Below are 23,834 nucleotides of genomic sequence, written 5' to 3' on the forward strand. Positions count from 1 at the left end.
ATCAGGTGTTACTAATGCAGGCAATTGTATACTTAATTATTATGCACCGTCAAAGAAAACACGTTTTGTTTTTATCGGGTTATTAGATCTATAAAAACATAATATTTTATAGTTTTTAACACATAAAATTTATACTGGAGGACAAAACGACCTAAGAATAAAGAATACTATGCATTATAACTGAAACGAAATGCACAAATAAACATAGTTTAGGAGAAGAAAAATTACATTTTTATGCATTTATTTATTAACATATGTTTTCTTTAAAAGTGTTTTTGGCAAGTCTGTTAATATTCATCTTTTGTTAATTTTCTTGATGTTAATTAAGACGTTTAGGGTTGATAGAGTGAGGAAATATTGTATGGCAATCCCAAAGGATAATTTATCAAATGAGATCCTCCAGAACTAATGATCGATTCCACGTGATTTTATTTACATGGAACTGTATCATGTGACATAGGCTATCTTCACGTCTTCGTTGATATAAAATAGAAGTTATTGGATAGTTTCAATCAGATAGTTTTATATTAGAACAATGAATTAATAGAATACAATATATCACACAATGGAGGTAGTTGTTTATAATAGTTCTGAAGTCAACGGGACATATAATATAACTGACCAAGGTGGACAGGATTACAGCGATTATCCATATTTGGGAGAACTTAAACAAGTTCCAGAATGGGAAATTATTGTAAAATCCTTACTTTTTGCAGTTATTATATATTTTTCACTGGTAGGAAATTTTCTGATAATTGTCGTTGTATTACGGAACCGGTCCATGAGAACAACGACCAATTACTACATTGTAAATTTGGCTGTGGCCGATCTTCTCGTGACCGTCTGCTGTATGTGGGTATCGCTTGTTGATGACGTATCTGAAGGATGGGTACTTGGAGCATTTTTCTGCAAGATCAACACTTTCACACAAGGTTAGGATATATTGTCTATTGTTGTTACTAACTTCCTCTTAAATTCTGACAGCAACCAAACAACACAATTTGTAAATAAATAAACATATCATTTCTGAAAATAAATCATTGTTGTTAAGACCAAATGACACTTTTATAACAATAAAAATACCTTCTGAAATAATCTTATCCAATTATAGCAACACAAATTAACTTAAATATTTAATAAGGAGATGTGATACGATCGTCAATGAATCAAATATCCACCAGAGATATAAAGACAAGGATATAAACAACATCAAGTCACCATATGGTCTCCAACAATGAGCAAAACCGTATAGGCCTGGATTAACAAAATGTCAAAGAGTAAAACATTTGAAAACAAATTCATAAATGAAAGTTCATACAAACGAAAAAATTACCCTGTAATAAGCTATATAGAATGTAGTCTGAAGTTCTGAAGTTTAAGCATTTCATTTTAAAGTTTTAATTTCTAATACTAGAAAATATGCTTTCTTTTAATCCATTTGGTTATCCTGATACAATATACGTCCATAAGAATTTGATACGAGTTTTATTATCTGCTGAAAATTAAAATTTTCATTAATAATTTAGATATAAAAAAGGTCTTAATTTACGTCGTTTAGCGTCAGCAACTATTTTATTATTCTGAAAGTCTGTGAAAAGTCAACAGCGAAGGAAATTTATAGACAGATTGTAAAGAAAACTTGCAGGCAAATTGTTCGCAGTAACATCTCATATTTCACTGGACGTTATTGTTTTTAATGTTACAAGAGGGATATATCATAGATTAGTCAAAACCTCCACTAAGTTCATCACAATTATTAAGATTTATTGCGGAATCACGATTCTATATGCAGAAATTTTATAAATAATGGTATAAATCAGTTGATATTTTATAGTGCGTCTTTCTATGTTGTGATGTTACACTATTGTTTCAGAAAAAGGGTGAAGGTTTGGTACCATTAAAACGTTTAAACCCGCTGCATTTGTTTGCACCTGTCCTAAGTCAGGAATCTGATGTTCAGTAGTTGTCGTTTGTTGATGTGGTTCATAAGTGTTTCTCGTTTCTCGTTTTTTATATAGATTAGGCCGTTGGTTTTCCCGTTTGAATGGTTTTACACTAGTAATTTTTTGGGGCCCTTTATAGCTTACTTTTCGGTGTGAGCCAAGGCTCCGTGTTGAAGACCGTACTGTGACCTATAATGGTTTACTTTTATAAATTTTGACTTGGATGGAGAGTTGTCTCATTGGCACTCATACCACATCTTCTTATATCTATAAATTACACCATGTTCGTTACATCAGTTGTAGTTATAGAGCAAACAAGTTTAAAAAATGTCTGTTAATTCTTTCTTTCTGTCTTAATAGATTTTTTTAAGAATTACTTTTATTTTGATATTCAATCATGGTGCTTAGTATTTTTGTTATTACATCTTCAGTATTATTTTGTGATAAACATGATTACATCCACTTCATTTGAAATTTGGTGGATAGTTGTCTCATTGGCAATCATACCTCATCTCCTTATTTTTATAATGAATTCGTAAATTCCTTGTTTGAAACAATATTTAAATGTAACTTTCATCCTTCTTTAATTAATTTCTGTAAAAATGTTTTCAATATATTACGTTTTTTTCCCTTATTTTGTACTGCACAAGATCGTGGCTTCCTGTATTGTATATTGCAAAGATTGTGACTTCTTGTATTGCATATGCCAAGATCGTGACTTCTTGTATTGTATATTACCAAGATCGAGAATTTTTGTATTGTATATTGCCAAGATCGTGACTTGTTGTATTGTATATTGCTAAGATCGTGACTTCTTGTATTGTATATTACCAAGATCGAGAGTTTTTGTATTGTATATTGCCAAGATCGTGACATTTTGTATTGCATATTTCCAAGATTGTTACTCCCTGTACTGTTTATTGCACAATATCGTTACTTCCTGTATTGTATATTGCACAAGATCATAACTTCTTGTACTATATATTGCACAAGACCTTGACTTCTTGTATTGTAAAGTGCCAAGCTCGTGACTTCTTGTATTGTATATTGCCAAGATCGTTATTTCCTGTACTATATAGTGCACGAGGTCGTTACTTCCTGTACTGTTAGTATATTGCACAAGAACTTGACTTCCTTGGTTGTATATTGCACAAGATTGTGACTTCTAGTACTGTATATTGCACAAGATAGTGACTTCTTGTATCATATATTGCATAAGATTGTGACTTCCTGTATTGTATATTGCCAAGAACGTTTTTTCCTGTACTATTGTTGCACACGATCGTTGCTTCCTGTACTGTATATTGCACAAGATCGTGACTTCTTGTATCATATATTGCATAAGATCGTGACTTCCTGTATTGTATATTGCCAAGAACGTTATTTCCTGTACTATATAGTGCACAAGATCGTTACTTCCTGTATTGTATATTTCACAAGAACTTGACTTCCTTGGTTGTATATGGCACAAGATTGTGACTTCTAGTACTGTATATTGCACAAGATAGTGACTTCTTGTACTGTTGTTGCACACGATCGTTGCTTCCTGTACTGTATATTGCACAAGATCGTGACTTCTTGTATCATATATTGCATAAGATCGTGACTTCCTGTATTGTATATTGCCAAGAACGTTATTTCCTGTACTATATAGTGCACAAGATCGTTACTTCCTGTATTGTATATTGCACAAGAACTTGACTTTCTTGGTTGTATATTGCACAAGATTGTGACTTCTAGTACTGTATAAAGAATACTTGATTTATTTGATAGTATAATTTTCGTGAAAGCAATATTTTATACCATGCGATTGCATATAAAAACCTTTTTACTTATTCTTTGCAGTGTCTAATATTCTATCAAAGGAATGTCACTGATAATAAAAAAATATACAAAATGTAATAAACAGCTTTAGATGAAGTTTAAAGATATGGTTCTTAGTTGGAGAATCTAAAGCATATTAAATATGATCTAGATATTTTTCTTCAAAGGTACAAACAAAAACTTTATCTTCAAAGGTGTACACCCAAACATGTATCTTCAAAGGTGTACATCACAACGTTTATCTGCACAGGAGTACATCAAAACGTTTATCGTCAAAGGTGTACATCGAAACGTTAATCTTCAAAGGTGTACACCAAAACGTTTATCTTCAAAGGTGTACATCACAACGTTTATCTGCACAGGAGTACATCAAAACATTTATCGTCAAAGGTGTACATCGGAACGTTAATCTTCAAAGGTGTACACCAAAACGTTTATCTTCAAAGGTGTACATCACAACGTTTATCTGCACAGGAGTACACCAAATCGTTTATATTCAAAGGTGAACAATAAAACGATTATCTTCAAAGGTGTACATCAAAACGTTTATCTTCAAAGGTGAACACCAAAACGATTATCTTCAATAGTGTATACTTAAACGTTTATCTTCAAATGTGCACTTAAACCAACACGTTTATATTCAAAGGTGTTCAGTTCACCAAAACGTTTATCTTCAAAGGTGTTCACCAAAACGTTTATCTTCAAAGGTGTTCACCAAAACGTTTATCTTCAAAGGTGTTCACCACAACGTTTATTTTCAAAGGTGTTCACCAAAACGTTTATCTTCAAAGGTGTACACCAACACGTTTATCTTCAAAGGTGTTCACCAAAACGTTTATCTTCAAAGGTGTTCACCAAAACGTTTATCTTCAAAGGTGTTCACCAAAACGTTTATATTCAAAGGTGTTCACCAAAACGTTTATCTTCAAAGGTGTACACCAAAACGTTTATATTCAAAGGTGTACACCAAAACGTTTATATTCAAAGGTGTTCACCAAAACGTTTATATTCAAAGGTATAATTGTTTGTGCTTTTAAACCATAAGTACTCAATCTGTGGTGTAACAGTATTTTCATTTTGGTGTACATATGATGAAATTATTATATTCCGCAAGATTCTGAGTTTGTCACATTTTGTTTGATGTTCAATAATATATAGAATTCTTTCTCTACATCGAAAAATATCCTTGATATATCTGAGACACTTATAAATTAATAAATTGTTATAGTTTTTAACCAATTTTCTCTGGAGGGCTAATTCAATTTTAAGCAATACGAATGAGATCTTACCAAAATCTATATATTTAAGTTAATTTTCTCTTACGGACTTTTAAATTTTGTTTTTAACTAAAATAAAATGCATGAAAAACCATTTTACCGCGGTTTTTGCTCATCAAAATACATAAATATTAGATAATTGCGTAGAACTATTTTAGTCTTGTACTAACAGTGAAATTAGCTCCTTACGGTTCTGAAATGGTCAAGATACGTTTGAAGTTGTTTGTTAAGTGACATAAAATCATTATTTTCCATCATAGTATCTTTGAGGCATCTCAGTCGCAAGATGTCTTTAATAACTTATACAATCACTGACATATTTGTATTCTTTTATATCCTATGATACAATTGATCACACATAAGTTAAGTTTCTCTTAGAGTTATTTCTTTTAAAAGGATACATTAGTATTACAAATCCTGTTGAGAAAAACTGTTCTCTGAAAAATCATTTTACCTATAAGATTTTAATAACCAAAAGTATATTAAATGTTTAACCTATTCCATAATAATAATTTCATTTTGGTATTCCAATGGTAAAATTACCCACTGTGACAGTTCTCTAAATTTCTGAAATAACGGTGAAGATTTATTAGTTAGAGATCTATGGTGAATAACTTATAATCCGTATTTTCTGTGGAAGTTTTGTTTGATTTAAATGAGATTGAAATGAGACAAGATGCCTTAATAAAATTGAACATTAATTGACATAGTTGTAAACTAATATTCTGTGTTGACTTTGATGAGGGGCCTGATGGGGGTCTCATCACGATTCACGAGTTGACTTTTTTGTCAATCACGATTCACAGAAAATAAATTTCCATGATCACGGATCACAATAAAAATTTAAAAAAAATAAATCTGTAGAAAAACGGATCACGATAGCGAAATTGCGCCGATCACGAAGAACGAAAATAACCCATCAGGCCCCTCATCTATGTAAGTTTATGATCATTTCTTTGAAATTTACTTTAATGAAAAGTTATTTATATTAACCTTTTTTTTTATGTAAAACAGCTGTGACAAAATCACATGACAAGCCTTTACACTTTAATTTAATAAACTATTTCCATTCCTGTTCGTTCAATGAATGGACGATTTCAATTTAAAGTGCTTCAACTCGTCACAAACAAATACTTAAAATATAATCTTTTTAAATATTAGTATCTCTCACTTAATACGGATCCATAGGGGTCACCACGTGACGGCGTTTAACCAATCATGACGTCACTAATTTACCCGAGGTGCGATAAATACTGTAAAATATATGTTTAATCAGTTCATATAGGAATCAAAATTCTTCTTTTTCATTTGAATAGTCAATCGAAACTAGTTCCAAAACTATTTTTAATTTTACTTTTAATTTCATTTTCAAATTGTCTTTCATAAACTGAATTTTATCAATGAAACCACTTTTGTTTTTATGAATAATTAAATTACAGCACATTTTCCTCCCGTTTTATGCAAAGATAAGCGTACGTTTTTCATGGTTGCTTGATAAAAAGACCAACTAACATGAAGACAAGTACACACGTTCTGAATGAGTTATTGAAAATCATTTTTGTTTTCCGTAGAATTTATCTGTACCAAGAATTAGATAACGAATTATATTTATAAAAGATAACAAAATTTCTTACAAGTAAATGTTAAATGATGAACATCCCGAATGTCTACTTTTAAACGGAATTCAATTATGAAATACATAAATTCTAGATGAAGATATCTAATTGATTTTAGAGCACATCTAAAGTTAAAAGTGCATATGTATTGCAATGAATTATAATAGCACGGTCTTCAATATCTGCATATCGAGAGAAATTATCTCGAATCCACCGCGCGCTTCGTCAATACATTTAGCGTTAGATATGAAGACACTAATTGCTCAGCCAGGTATGACCATGGTAGCCTTATTATCTAGGATTTTTATTTGAAAATGAATTAATTGCTTCTCAAATGAAAAATAAGAAATAGAAATTAAGAAATCCAGTAATTTACGTTCTTATTTGCCTTATGTAATTTTGAAGAAGAAAACAATGTAACTTTACGTTGAAATGTTGATTTCTGTCATATACTGATCATAATGTTGAACCATTTTGTTAGACATCTTATTCCAATGTCTGTCCTTGTAATTAAATAAAATTGGATTGAAATGTCATCTTGATAAGATTTCTTTCACGATCCAATACCAGATGCTTCACGGTGTTATCGCAATAATTGAAAACAGTTTACGATCATTTCATTGGTTGATATAGTGGAGCGTTTAATTTTGTCAGGTTTTATGGATTTCTCCCTTTTTATATTTACCTTGGAGTTCAGTTGTTTTGTTAATACTTTCTTCTCTCAATATATCGAGTGAAGAACGTTTTCAATGGTTAGATCTTCCCAAGTTACAATTATTATATCAGAAACAAAAAAAGAGCGTATTTGCATACGATATCAATATCGTAAAAGAACACTATTGGATTTAGCCAGAGTTCAATGTCATTTGAAAAAAGTAAGAATTTTATTAAATTATTTACATGTTCAAAATCCTAAAGAGAAAAACATTAAAGTGGTCATTTATTCAAATATAATTTCCGCATCACCAAATTGAATTCACATAATTATATAAAAACGACTGAACTGAATACCAGACAACTCTCTGTCTGTGTAACGGGTTCATCGCATGTTCACATTTTGATGCTAAGCAAAAATGTTTTTAAAATGATGAGATAAGAGGCTGTATTACTTTTTATATTAACATGCATGTCCAATTTATGCATTAAAGATTCATAGATACGATATTCATAACGTACTCCGTGCTTTCCTGAACGGAATAAATTAGAGACGTGACAAATGTCAATCTGACATCAACCAAACAGCAAAAACTCAACAAAAATTGACTTCAGATTTGTAATATTTGGAATATTTTATGGCGCATGCAAAACAATGCTCTGTCCAGAGCAATATTTATTAACCATTAAGATGCAGATCGGTATATTTACTGCAGATTTAAATGTTTCAATTTATAAATCTAAAATAAAGTTGGTTGATGCAGTAATCCCAAAAAAAGATTGCATTGCAACAAAGCGATTCAAATATAGTCGGCGACGAGTATCATTATTAATTGTTATCTACTAAAGACCACATTAAGTCATAAAAACAACTTCATGGACCAATACATTAAGGCTGAAATTTACCCTTCAATTGTGATACAATTTCATGGACAAGTACTTTTAGGCTAAAATTTACCCTTCAATTGTGGTACAATTTCATGGACAAGTACCTTTAGGCTAAAATTTACCCTTCAATTTCGGTACAATTTCAAGGACAAGTACTTTTAGGCTAAAATTTACCCTTCAATTGTGGTACAATTTCAAGGACAAGTACATTCAGGCTAAAATTTACCCTTCAATTGTGGTACAATTTCATGGACAAGTACATTCAGGCTAAAATTTACCCTTCAATTGTGGTACAATTTCAAGGACAAGTACATTCAGGCTAAAATTTACCCTTCAATTGTGGTACAATTTCAAGGACAAGTACATTCAGGCTAAAATTTACCCTTCAATTGTAATACAATTGCATGGCCAAATTATCTTGGACTCAATTTGACTCAAATGTATTATTCATTTAGAAATAAAATTATCCAATGTTCCATATCTTAGTAGGAGTACTTTTACATATGATCAACGCCACAATATTAACCCGAATATTTTAGGAATTCTCGAAAACTAACCCCTTCAATTGTGCAGAATAACTTTCTACATTTGATATGCATACCCATTCAAAGGTGTATTTTCTAAAGTTTATTTGCAAATATTTACCATTTATATTTTTGTTATTTATTTATTCAACTGGCACATATATACGTATAGTCTTATATAGGATCACTTGTATTTCTGTGTTGCATCAATGAAAAGCACCACATATATCATCCATTGATCCATTGATAAAGGTATAAGTCAGAAGGACACAATAAGGAGATGTGGTGTGACAATTCTCCATCCGAAACCATGATTGGTATATGGTAGATAGTTGCCTCATTAGCGATCATACTACATCTCTAATAAATAATTTGGCTTTCAATTTTTATGCCCCACCTACGATAGTAGAGGGACATTATGTCTTTCGGGCTGTGCGTCCTGTCGTTCGTTCGTTCGTCCGTCCGTCCGTCCGTCCGTCTGTCCCGCTTCAGGTTAAAGTTTTTGGTCAAGGTAGTTGTTGATGAAGTTGAATTCCAATCAACTTGAAACTTAGTACACATGTTCCCTATGATATGATCTTTCTAATTTTAATGCCAAATTAGAGTTTTGATCCCATTTTCACGGTACACTGAACATAGAAAATGATAGTGCGAGTGGGGCATCCGTGTACTATGGACACATTTTTGTTCGGTTATGAGCTTTCCTAATAAAGGTCAATCCAGAAAAGCGCTTTGAACTCAACAGATCTATTAAGCGTTTTTTTTTTTTTTTTCATTTTCCAAAACGTTTATGATGATACCGAGTCACTGACTTATATTGAAATTCGGGAAACAAGAACAAAACCATATTTTTTATTTTTCAATATTAATACATGCGTCTTTAATTAGTATAAAAGAGTTATATGTAAATAAGAAGATGTGGTATGAGTGCCAATGAGACAACTATCCATCCAAGTCACAATGTGTAAAAAGTAAACAATTATAGGTGAAAGTACGGCCTTCAAAATGGAGCCTTGGCTCACATCGAACAGCAAGCTATAAAGGGCTCCAAAATGACTAGTGTAAAACAATTCAAACTGGAAAACCAACGTCTGTATTTATTTTTCCTTCTTTTAATCAATGTTTTGTTGTAGGCGACCCCAAATCACACGGATGAACGTGGTATTTTTCTTAAAGCAATGAAGTAAATTAAGGCAATGTTAATTTACCGATGTTCAACTCTCCGTTATTCGATTAATACAAGTTAAACAAAAGCTGAAGGAATCGCATGAACTCAAAAGGGAGCGAGACCGAGCGAGACCGAGTACGCCGACATGGTAAAAGAGTTATTAAAGTCGTTGAACAATTTTTAAACGCATATGCATTAGAAATAAAGTAAAACAAATGAATACATAGATACATAAATAAATTGATCCAATGTGAAATTAAAATACGCATCGGAGATAAACAAAAATTATTTCCACATGAAAATGAAATCAAGCTGCATTAGTCAATAATGTTTCTGTTTGGTGTTTTCTTTCTTCTATAGTAACAATGAAGCTTAATACAAACCATGTCGTGTTCCTGGCAATGCATGCAAACTATTTCTACTTTCCATAACATTTTTCATAATTATACTTGCTAATTGTAGATAAGAAATAACTGAAATTATTCATGCAACATCAAATTTATAGCCTCAAACAATGCTCTGGTATAAATTGGTGTGATTTAAAAGACAGTTCATAATGTATTTGATAGTTTTAGTGATTATTTCATCATTTTGACACTCATTTCAATATCACTGTCTAATATCGAACATTTCATCCCCCCTCCTCAGGGTATTTAGTTGATACAGTCATGTTTACATGTAATATGTTATCCAAATGGATTAACGAACATCGGATAACTTCTGTTGCATATTACTTAATGAAGGAAATATGATTTCGCTTGATTGGCTTAGTTATTCTATAGCTTGTGTATCGAGGCAATACAAACATTTCAGCAATAACATTAAAAAAAACAGTAATATAGTGCTTTATAAAAAGTTTAAAACATACATAGACAAACAGCGTCAACTTGAACTTAACGAATTATTTTAACTTCACTTTGCAACTATATCTTGTTACCCACTGATCCAGGTTTCACGAGATCAAGGTATTTTTAGAACGCAGGAACCAATAATTTTTATTTGCTTTCATTACCGTTATAGCTTATTACATGTAAAATATTGTGTAATAAACATAATTATATTTAGAAATAAAATAATAAGTAGTTCTATTATATATTCTCATAACGAATGTTGACCTTAAGATGTCCTTTTTATCGTCTCATTGATGCACATACTACACCTCCTTTTATTCATAGTTCACCTGCCTCTTCGGAAAACAAAATTAAGAGCAGTTGTATAAATATGTGTCTACACCTAAAATTTGAATATATGGCAAGACGCCTTCTATTAAGATTGATGTTTTTTTTTCTGTCTCATTGCGCAATAAAGAAGTTGTAACTAAAAGAATATGTTATTCACGATAAAGAAGATATGTCATACCTGTGAAAACATTAACAAATTCCACAGTAATTTCTTATTACAATAATGAACACTATCTATGTCAGAACAAATATACAAGAAAATGTTAATTAATGGCACCTGAACTGGAGTGTCGAATGTAAATACTCGAATATTTGACTATTTGGTTTCTTTGCTTTCAGCTTCTATACAAATATTTGATGCATTTTTCACGACCTTGCGCGTCAAAGTTCGAGCATCTGTTCATATTCACCGTGACATAAAACTAAGGCTAGTAAGAGTGTATTTGCAGATCATTCGCATCATCACCATTACCAATTTAAGCCATTATTCTTGCCATCCTTTTTCAATAGCTAGAGTCGTAAAGTATTGTATATTTTGAAATATCGCATGCTCAAATTAACATTGTATTATATGTATTATTTACTTGTGACCAATCCATTTTACAGTCTGAACCTTGACTTTTTCATTCTTCGTTTATAAACCAACAACAAAGTTTTTTTATATCGAAATATTTGGTCCTCATTTTCTGTCTTTTATCTTTTTATTTTTTGTTGTTTACACTTTGGTGTTTTACCATTTTCTGTCTTTACACTTTACCTGTGTTTTACCTTAAATACTTAGTGAAAAGTAAAATAACAAAAATACCGAACTCCAAGGAAAATTCAAAACGGAATGTCGCTTATCAAATGGCAAAATCAAAAGCTCAAACACATCTAACGAATAAAAAACAACTGTCATATTCCTGACTTGGTACAGGCATTTCCTTATGTAGAAAATGGTGCATTAAACCTGGTTTTATAGCTAGCCAAACCTCTCACTTGTATGTCAGTCGCATAAAATTCCATTATATTGACAACAATGTGTAAACAAAACAAACAGACATTATAGGTAAACATGTCAAAAATTGGGGTACAACAGTCAACATTGTGTTATTATCTTAATCACTATAAAAACAAACAAATATATAAACAAAGAAAAACAAAATGGTATATAGACAAAGCACATAAGCAAAAATGAAAGACAAGAAAACAAAAACGACCATAGCACAATGACACAATGGCGGGATGTAGAAGTACCGAGCCACGCCAAAAGGATATTACCAAAAATGGACTAAACAGTAAAGGTTAATAATTTACAAAGACAAATAAAAGAACACTATAACACCTAATTAAGGCAGTACCTAGAATCTATACTTCAAGACCATCATGTATTATTTGTGAAGTTGATACGGAATATTTATCAACAAGGTCTTGGTATCTTCCAATGAACTTTTTTTTAGAAAAAAGACGAGACGTTCTTTGACATAACCCTGGTTCATCAACTTTCTGTTCAGACACTGGTGACGTTTTATAAAGTCTGAGTAGCAGCTGCAAGCTCTTGAATACCGAATGAGTTGGGAAATGTATATCCCATATGCAGGTGAAGTTGGTATATTGCTACTAAGGTGAGGGAAATTGATAATTTCAAACTTAAAATCGTCTCGTTTGTCATAGATTCTGGTACTGAGATGACCGCTTATGTCCAATTCGAGGTTTAAGTCTAAAAATGAGGCGGAGGAAGCCGTGTCTGTTGTTTCTTTAATTTCTAGTTCTGGAGGATATATTAGTGGAACCCAATCAGAAAAGTTTGGATTGTTAATGGAAAGAACATCATCAATGTATCTGAATGTGAAATTAAATGATCTGGCTTCTTTGATCCTCTTGTTTTTGACAAGTGTCTGAAGGAACTCCTTCTCATATAAATATAAGAAGAGGGAGACAAGAGAGGCACACAGTTCGTTCCCATTGGAATGCGGATAATTTTTTGAAAAAGTCTACCTCCAAATTCAACAAATATGTTGTCAATAAGTAACTCCAGCAGCTTGATAACTTGTTCCTCTGAGAAACATGTTTTACCTTTTTGTTCACTATTAGCAAAAAATGCCATATGGTATACCAAAGTAATAAACTTACAGCTTATGCTACCATTTTTATATTGAAAAGCATTGTTAATTATTTCTTTTAGATGATTGTTCAATTTCACATGGGGAATGGTGGTATACAGGGTTGAAAAATCAAATTTTGATAGAATTAATTTCAGAGAAAGATCGAGATTTAAAATTATCCAGAAGTTCTTTAGAGTTTTTTAGAATCCACATATGGTTAATATTCTTGTCATGGTTAAAAAATACATAAAATATCACCACTACAAGCTCATTCCTAGTTTATATAATTCTTGTAAGTGTCTATAAATTAAACAAATCTATTTTATTTTTTAGAAATTTACAAAACATACGTCACTTTTTGTGACGTTGATCCATTCATGTGAAGCGCAGTTTATTTTCGTTTGTGGTGTCCTGGTGTGCTGTCGTAAATTTATGGGAGGTGTCCGTTGTTATTCTGCGGTTTATATGTGTAATGTACTATTATATTATTTATTTATGTATTTCTCTGTGCTGAGTGTTTTTTCGTTTGTTTGTACTGTATTCCTGTCACGTAGTGTTGTCATTTTAGCTGTATTTTTAACATTGCCATATAAGTTGGATGTTTGGCTAGCCATAAAACCAGGTTCAACCCACCATTTTGTCTTAAAATGTCTTGTACCAAGTCAGGAATATGACAGTTGTTATCACACAATCCGTTTCTATGTATGTTGGCGTTTGCTTTTGTTGAAGTTCAGTGTTTCTGTTTTTTCGTTGTTTTCCTCTTATTAACATTGTGTTTCACTCGGTTTTAGTTTGTTACCCTGATTTGTTTTTTCTTAATCGTATTAAGACTATTGAACAGGGTATACTATTGTTGCCTTTATTTAATACCACTACGCGAGTAAACATTTTCACAGTATTTCTGAAGACCCTCTTTCACTGCGGACAGAATTTTTGTCAATCTAATAGATAATTCCTAAGTAGAACATGCAGATGAACCGGCAATGAACCATGTTTGTACGGAATTTTGTGAAGCTTAGATATCCATACAAACAAGATAAGTCCTCAGATTTGCTATTCAATGTAATATTAATTGAAGCCATGAAGGACTTATGATTCGCCAAAATCTCATCCTTGTCAAATGACATTTTTGTATGTGGGATTACCTGAGTGCTCATTTATTCCTAATTCTTTTACAAGACACTCGTAGTAGTGCGACTTACATACAAGGACAATATTATTTGAAACTTTGTCCGCAGGAACAACAAGAATAGTTCTAGTGTAATGTAACCCTAGCGGATGATGAAGATGTGAAAGAAGGTCGTCAAAGCTCCCGAAGGCCGATCTAGATTTAGAAGACATTTTTACAAGGGCCGATGGTAATGTTTTTGCCCATGACTACGCTGGTGTCTTAAAGTAGTATTAAATAAGCTCGTTACATTTACATCACTGCAGGCTGGACAAATTTCCTACTCCTTTGATGTTATCATTGCAACCATATGGCATTGCCGTACCTAGTTCCCTTATCAAAAAAAATTCTCTTTCTTTCCGGAAAGGAGTACTTTGTATACGGCTATTGGTGTGGTGATAAATTTTCTCGATGATGCGTACTTTCATAGATAAAGAAGGATCGTTGTCCGTTTGATTAAGATGGTTAAAAAGAACCCTGAATTGCGGATCTTTATTATCAGACCGATGTTGATTCATCCTTTTACGCAAAGTTTGTCGAGTTTAACCAACATAAAATAGTCCACACAAAGTGAAAGAGAGAGGCGAGAGATACCAACGCCCGGCAAAGGGACATTCAAATTCATAAATAAATAAACGGGCAAAGGCATGATAAAACAAATACAGTAATAACAATATACAAAACACAACATAGAACACTAAAGACTTAGCAACACGAACCCCACCAAAAACCGGGGTGATTTCAAGTGCTCCTGAAGGGTAAGCTCCACATGTGGCACCCGTCTTGTTGCTCATGTAAGTACAAACCAGGTGATAAGTCACATTTGGGAAAAGGAGGATGGGATTATTGTAACTTTAATTGGAACATATCCGTCGTCATCTGTGAAACAGATATTCCATAACGGCCAACCAGCTCGTAGTGGTTGTACCATTTCTTTATTTCTGTATTCTCGTTTTGAAAAAACTTGAAAAAAATACAACATTTGTATTGTTTATCAGGCGGAAACCCAGTTGGAATTAAACACAAGAAATGGAACTCTAGAAAAGGGAAAAAAGGCCAAGTTGGTAAATTTGAATTGTTTACATCTGTTTCTATGGGCTTTAAAAGTTTAATGAATGTGCCTAATTTAGGATTTTATGCATCTTATGTATGTGTTTGTACTTGAATTATGGTATGTTTCTCTGTCCTATATGTTCTCTCATTTATTTGTATTGTAGTCCTGTCATGTAATGTTGTCATTTTAATGTTATATTTAACATTGCCATAAAAGCGGGAGGTTTGGCTAGCCACAAAACCAGGTTCAACCCACCATTTGTACCAAGTCAGGAAAATGGCCATTGTTATATTATAGTTCGTTTCTGTGTGTGTTACATTTTAATGTTGTGTTTCTGTTGTGTCGTAGTTCTCCTCTTATATTTGATGTGTTTCCCTCAGTTTTAGTTTGTAACCCGGATTTGTTTTTTTCTCAATCAATTTATGAATTTCGAACAGCGGTATACTACTGTTGCCTTTATGGAGCTTCAAGATATTTGTAAACTTTTAAATTATAGACAAATTTTCACAAAATAGTCGATTGTGGCAGGTGCAAATACATGTGGATCTTTTTTGTGCATACGCATAAATTCCGCCGAAAAAAATTCCAAAGAAAGATAATAGATCGATCTTTTTAAAGCATTAATTTTGCATCTCTGCTCCCGGCGACAGTTTTTTTTGGAGAAAATCCCCAAAATGGGCAATAACTTCATCGAAAAGAGAAAGTCGAGTACACCTTTTTTATGTTCAGGCGTGTTTGAGTTGACTATTCTGTCTTGAAAACGTATAAAAGAAAAATATTTGATATATCATCTCGCTTCATATTCTATTATTTTTATATATTTGGGCTCTAGGTAATTAGTCTTCAACCTCTGAAAATGTTTAGTCTGCCCTTCCACGAAATATTTAATTAGAATTTTTTAAATATTTTGAACTTTCGAAAAATTCCCCCTGACAACCGACCAGACAATAATTTTCAGTTGACCAAATGCATAAAAGTACATTAAATGATGCTCAATAGTTAGTAGATACATTTGTCTTTTAAAATACAACAGGCATATAAGGATCGCAATGATGCTATGTGGATAAATTTATCCGTTTTCAAGTACGAAATTGACAGCGCGTCATCACTACAATGGCTCCCATTTTTACGATTATAAAAATTAGGTGGCGTAATTGGGATATAATTTTGACGAAGTAGAATCCTGATTGTTATATATATATAAAGTTGTGTACCTTTTCTTAAAATTCGACAGAGGATTGAAAATAATCAAGGGAGTTAGGAATTCCAATAACATGTACATGTTAAGAGTAATTATTGGATTTTAAGAACTATAAGATTTGAACATCAGTTACCTAATGTTGCCTTTAATTATACTGTACAGTAGGACAAAAGGAGCATGATTATTACATCAAACTAGGCAATTGTGGTTTAAATTTGAGTACAATCTTGTTAGATTAGAAAAAGTAAATTTCATAATATTGAAATTTTCAAACCACTAGTTATGCAGGTAGACAAACTTTTTTAAATTATACCTCTTGGATACAACACATTTTCAAGGGGTACACATCTTTAATTAACATCCAGAGAAAAAAACGCATTTCGTACGTTCTTACAGAATAATAATGTTACTGAAGTAATGGTTAACTGTACGGAAATAATTACTTATTCTGCAAATATCGTTTAGATCAATCTATGCACGAATATGTTTTCTTTCAAACAGTCGTGCTGCAAATTTAATTTAAAACACTTTCCCAAATATCTGGGCATAGTTTTGAACAATTAGCGTGCGATCTTTCTTAAATATATTATTAATGTGCAATTTCTATGTACATATCAACTTTTTTGTCGTCACTGTAAATGTTATCTAAAAGGGTAATATGTTAGAGATAATTGGATTTCAGGTAATATACGTTAGTCGTAAAGAAGCGTTTTTGGTTTAATTGCTTTTTCTATAACTTGTGCAATTCGGAGATAGACAGGCGTTTAATGTGATATGAAGAACAAGCCTATATTGACAACTGATAAATTTTCAATCAATGAAAAAGACGTCTTTTTAAATACACTAATCTAATAAAAAAGGGAGAGGATACAAAGGGACCAATCAAATCCACATGTCGAATAAAAATAGACAACACTATGACCAAACAGAAAACCGACGAATAGATAAACATGAAGACAAAGACAAAACATTGAGCAACACAAACCTCATAAAAAAAAAAACAGAAGATGAACTAAGGTTTTGCGGAAAGGTAAGCAGTCCTTGCTCCACTAGTGGCACATGTTGTATTACTCTTTTCAAGTAACAATATGATGACGAGTCGAATTCGGTGATGTCTCGATAGTGGCAGAAAACACAATTGAATATTTCAGGAATGTAAAAAAAGTATTTCAAGCTGTAATGCGAAATACATATTATCGACAATTCGTGTTTTGCCAAAACAAAAATAATAGAAATTGATACCCTATAACTGATTCTGACATTTCTAATGTAAACTGATTCTGGCATTTCTACCCTAGAACAGTTTTGGACAGCTTTATCTATTTATATAGTTATGTATTTATTATTTATTTAATTGATTTATTGATTGCTTTATTATTTTCATTTTCTATTTTATTTTTATTATCTCTTAAAAATGTTCTAGAATATCGTTGTTACCTTTTATGGATATGTAGTATTGTTCATTTTTCTAAGTTGTTTTCATAGTATTTATCTTATTTATTGCGTTGGTTTATATGCGTTATGTACTTTTGTTATTAGCGTAAACCATAATTTACTTAATGATATTAAACCACGCATGTGTTATGACACATGATTGTTTAATGTCAAATGTTTAAAAAGGTAGACTAAAAAAATCCAAAATAATTACATGTAATAGAAACTCGAAGGTGCTCCTTCAGCTGTTCAGTTGTTTTTTAGTCCTTTTATCAAAAATGTGCATCACAGGGAAAGAATCCATTCAAATTTATCAACTAGAATTGTTCTTAATTTCTGCATTTAAAACATATTCTGACAGTTCTACCCCTTAGAGCAGTTTTTTGACAATTACGGACAGTTAAATCATAGAACTTATTCTGACAGATTTTGTACCCTAGAGTATTTCTAGGGTAGACTGTTCTTGACCAGTTCAGATGACAGTTTAGAACATTTCTATGACAGTTTATTCTGTAAGAAGGGAAAAGAGTTTAGCACTGATCCCAACTACATGTTTGGCTGGTTATACATTTGTAATAATGTCTTATTATCACTTTTATTTTTGCCTGTTTCACATCAGTAAAACGCCTTTTTATTTTTACTCCCATGTTTACCTGTAAGAGTTTATTGGCAGGTAAACTGCCATTTTTTTTACTCCCATATTAACTTATACTTTTATATACTGCTGTCTTATTTAAATTTACATGGTGGCCTTTTTGTATATCGGTACATTGAATTTATATTCACACTCATGATTTTTTTCTGTTTCTACATCGGTGGTTTTGCTCGTTTGTAATAAAACAATATATTTCAAACCGATACCGAACACTCACATTTTTGTAGAATTTCAACTACTATCGGTAACCTGCAGACATATTTTCGCTTCCATACGTTCGCTTCAATACTTTTCTGCATGTTTTTTAGAAAATGTGTTTCAACTTCCATCATTTTTCATCACCATATTTCTTTTTTTACGGACATGATAGTTCAGGTTCCATCGGTAAACTATCGCTACATTGATATAACTGCCCTGTTTGTCTGGGGAGAAAACCGAAATTTAAGAGGTAGTTATATGTTAGATATCTGAACACCATACTGTTAATTTACCGAATCATTTTACGGTTAAAGATTTCTGAAATAAAACAAATGTATTGATAACTATTTTGCTTGGATTTTTTTTAACTACTTGGGATTAGTACATATTTTGTTCTCCAATGTTCTAATACCCCTCATGTATACTTATATTAATTTGGTACAAGTGGAAAGATATTAGTTTAAGTATTTCTATTTAGCAGTTATTTACATTCTATGTCAAGGCGTTCGCATCGATAATGTACGCTAATTGATAAATATGTCTTGGTGTTTTACCGCAGTATAATCTGACATTTACCACTGTAAACACAAATACTGACACATATTGTCAAGAACATCTGCTATGTTTTTCATATTTTCTCAATATTTGACTTTGTCTGACGTAATATAAATTGCGTTTCGATTTCAGCAAATTTTTGACGTTCTGATGCATGTTACAGTGTCAACGTGTTAGACAACTAACTCATCAGACTGTCATGTTTACCATTGACTAAGATATTTATCAATGTCTGACAAAGCTATCCATCGAATACTTAAACAAGATACGAAATAACAAATAGCAAAAAGCAGTCACATAAGGAGATCTGAAGTAGTATTATGCAATGATTTATCACTTTCATTATATCATATTTAAAAGACTTTTGATATGTTAAAAATATTTTTAGAAATAACATATTTATTATTTGTACTAAGACTCACATTAAGTCAGTTAGAAATGAATTTATCCAAAGTATACCAAAAATGTCAATTTTTTTTTACGATGTACAAAATGTATATATCAAAATTTATTGATTCGTTAAAGCTACCTTTCACATGTATATGAGTATGATCTCAGTGAAACTAGTTATGTTTTAAAGATTTGATTTTGAATGGAATTATCGAAATAAGAATATAAGTCACCGTCTTTGTTTTTGGAGTTAAATAAGGCAAGATGGACAATGTGTTATACTTCAACAATTCATTAAATCTATAGCTTGTGATTACCATTGATAGAATTCCTCTTATGGAATGAATATAAAAAAAATTGATTGAGAGTTTGTGTGGGTGTGTCTGCGCGCGCTGTTCTTGTAGAATAACACCACTTTTATTTGTCTTGTTCGTGTACTGTCTGTTGAGTTTGAATTTGCATTTGTCAATTAGTCGAAATCTTCTGCCTGATGTTGATAAGTGTTCAGCTTGATATTGACAAATTCCTTGCCTCATGTAAGTCTGATATTGAAAGTTTATGATGAAACAAAATGTTTAGCCAAAGACCACTGGTAAAGTCTTAAATGAAAAAATGACGCTTGGACAGGGAAGTATGGTTAAAACAGGCAAATTGAAGGATAAAGAATATATTTTTGTTGTAAAAAAAAAGAGAAATGTAGCTAAAAAAAACACCATCCCTTGATACTAGTGCATATGTCCTTAGAAAGTTATATTTTTATTCAAAGAACAGTTTAATAATTATTAAGATTTTTTATAAAATTAATGTGACTCGATTAACTCTGAAATTACTAAGACATTTATCTAATCTCATATTTAATTCACTCATGATTTTACCATGTCAATTATAGTATCATACATAATATGCACGACACACTGTTTGTTTTGATTTATTATTCGATTTAATCTGAAAAAGTTTTTCGGTGTATTATATAACGACTTATTCTTCCATTTATCATAAGCTGTTTTTATCAATCAATATGTGTGTAAGGATAATTAAATCATAATGATTCTACACGAAAGTGGAATTTTTCTAATTAGTTTGCACTAACAGTTTTGTATTGTTCCTTCCTTTTTGCAGTGAGTTGTACGGTAGCTCATTAACTGTATGAGAAACAATTTACAGACTGATACATCCATGTAATGAATTCAAACGTTTTTATTATAACGTACCGACCACTACCATGTCTACGTCATACAAATCCAGGAGGAAAATAACATTGTTCTTTAATTATTAAGCGTTTGTGAAAATTTCGTACCGAATCATCTAAATGTCATTTGAAAGAAACATTTATAAATGATTCCTTTATGATAGTGAAATGTTTGCCTCAAATAAAAGAAATGTCTTTACCATAGGGAACACACTGGCAGTTTTTTGTTTTCTTGCTCTACTTGTTTCTACTTCTAGTATGAACTTCATCTTACCTAATTGAAAAGGAAACGATTTGTCGTTCCCAACTGTCTAGTTTTCTGGACGAAGATAATTATTTTTCCTGCGTGATCTCTTTCACGTTTCAGAACATCATGAATAAAATTGAATCATTATGAATTCTGTGTCCAGGAATTTCTAAACTCTTTATTTAAATTTCTATTATTATTGTCATAAACTTTCAAAAAATATATCAAAAATATCGAACTCAAAGACAAATTCACTAAGGTGAAGTCCATAAAAAATGACAAAATCAAACGCTATCAATCAATGGAACAAGTGAAAAACAACTACCATATTCCCGACTTGGCTACAGTCATTTTCCACATATGGTTTATGCCACTACGCAAGTTAACAGTGTCACATTATATCTGTAATCTCTCTTTCACTGCGGACAAAATTTGGTTAATATAACCAAAAATTTGTTTGCAGTTAAAGAGAGATAACAGAACGGACAATTCCTTTGTAGAACATTCAGATGAGCCGGCAATATACCGTTGTTTGTACGGAGTATTGTGAAGTTTAGGTATCAAAAACAAACAAGGTAAGTCCTCAGATTTGTTGTTCATTGAAATATTCAATGAAGCTATGAAGAACTGTTGGTTTGCCAAGATCTCATCGTTTTGATGTTGTTTTTTCAAAGTTGTTCTTAGCTGTATACATCAGATCACCTTTTTTTTTATATTGAATTTCAATATTTTGTTTTCAAAAAATTTGTATCAATGTCATTGTATTATACAAACCAGGGCAGGTTCTGGATATAATTAGCTCAATGACAGCAGAGTGTCACATTTTTCTAATCTGTGCCTTTATGCACTTTACGCCCACGTCTTTAGACTTATTCGGAATTCTAAACCATTAAGAAGATTATAAAGCAAAATGAACAGCAAGCCTGAAATTTGAAACAACCGTTAAAGCACATTAGATAGTACATAAAACTTTTTTTCGTAGTTAAACATCGAGCTTACAATCACAATTGTTTCGCGTGATGTAGTTATATACTAATTTTTACTACTTTTAGAGACGATAAATTTCCTAGTCGCACCTATAAATGTACTTATATAAAATAAACATATAAAAGCACGACAGAATTCGGCTAATTACCAACGATATTCCGATAGATGAATTTGATATAGATTATTTACCGGTACTTTGACACTGATATGCTATGGTTACCTCTAATCATTTCTAAGGGTGGAGGGGATAGAAATAACACACAAATGCAAAATTTATGAAACTGTTTCTTTTTTCTTCCTTTATTGCTACTTGGTATAACAGTTCATTCCCTGAAATCTCTGTCCTATATAATAATAATGTTCATTTGCTAAATTAGAGCGCTTTTAATTGATTGGACAAATTAAAGCAGAAAACATTTTGGTTACTGTTCGATTACTATACTAAAGGTCGGAACAAATTATACAGCAGAAGATCTTTGCAAACTATCAACAATCGAACTTGTCTGCTGTTAAACGCAAAACCGCCATTGGGTATAATGGAAAATTAATACAAGGTTAGTATTTATCCTCCATAGAACAGATGGAAATAGGTTAAGCAATGTTCTTTATTACACTAAAAGGGTCACAATCGGTTAAGTTGTAGATGTTAGTTTTCTGTAGAGTGTTGTTTTTCGTCTTTTTTATAATTTGGTTAACGGAGATGTTATTTTATCTTCGTCCCATACACCCAACACCCCCACCCCCTAACCCCCATACCACCAAAATCTTAGTATCTATTCTCCCATTTCGGAGAACCCTAAAGTATCTTTATGAAAATATGGTACTGTTAATTTTATAAATAGCAAAACTATAACATAAACGATACCAATTCGATGCTCGAGGCCAAACAGATATCCTAAATTGTTAATTTAATTTCGAGGGACATAAATCCTTTTCCAATTCAGATTTTATGACAAAAAACTATCAAAGTAATAAACAAAGTAAATGGTCTGATTGATAAATCATCTTCACGTTTTTCCACATAATAGTAAAATTTTTGTATTTTCTTGATTCATTTCCTTAAAGATGCGAATAAAACAATTGTCCATATTGAACTGTAGGTCGAACATCTTATTCCCAAAACGGTTTGCTCTGATAATTGCCAATTTTAAACATAATCATCTATATTATCCAATTTCTAAGTGATTGAAGAAAACGCATGCCTTTTAGCTATCTGCTTTGGATATAACAATTGATAACGAATTGAAATATTAACAGAGTTTGATTTTAAGATGCGATTTCCTTTATATAATTATACGTAATTAATAATCAATAATTAGTTTTCATGATAAATTACTTTTATCTTTTGTCCGGATGTTTACTGGAATAATATTTTTTTCTAATGACTTTAATTCGATTATTCCCACGTTTTATATCCGATTGGCTTTAATTATTTGTTTTCAGGTCGTCGGGCACACACATAGTAATAAACGAAAGTAAAAAATGATATATTAGTATATACAATTATTGCTATCCTTCATATAGTTTTAGTTATTTTTCAAATCCCAATTGTTTCTAAAAAAATTAAGATTTATTTCCTTTTCAAGAGATTAAGTTC

The 23,834-nt window shown here is 31.6% G+C and overlaps 1 protein-coding gene across 1 annotated transcript in view; it reads left to right on the forward strand.

The window, feature by feature from the left end:
• Positions 1 to 397: 397 nt before the first annotated feature.
• LOC127710042 (tachykinin-like peptides receptor 99D) overlaps positions 398 to 23,834 on the forward strand; it is a 40,281-nt gene continuing 16,844 nt past the window's right edge. The window contains exon 1 of the mRNA XM_052215768.1: positions 398 to 932. Coding sequence (XP_052071728.1) covers positions 566 to 932 — 367 coding nt within the window. The 5' untranslated portion in view covers positions 398 to 565. The remainder of the gene's footprint in view (positions 933 to 23,834) is intronic.

This window comes from Mytilus californianus, unplaced genomic scaffold (assembly GCF_021869535.1).
Source record: "Mytilus californianus isolate M0D057914Y unplaced genomic scaffold, xbMytCali1.0.p SCAF_7, whole genome shotgun sequence".
Lineage (NCBI taxonomy): Eukaryota > Metazoa > Mollusca > Bivalvia > Mytilida > Mytilidae > Mytilus > Mytilus californianus.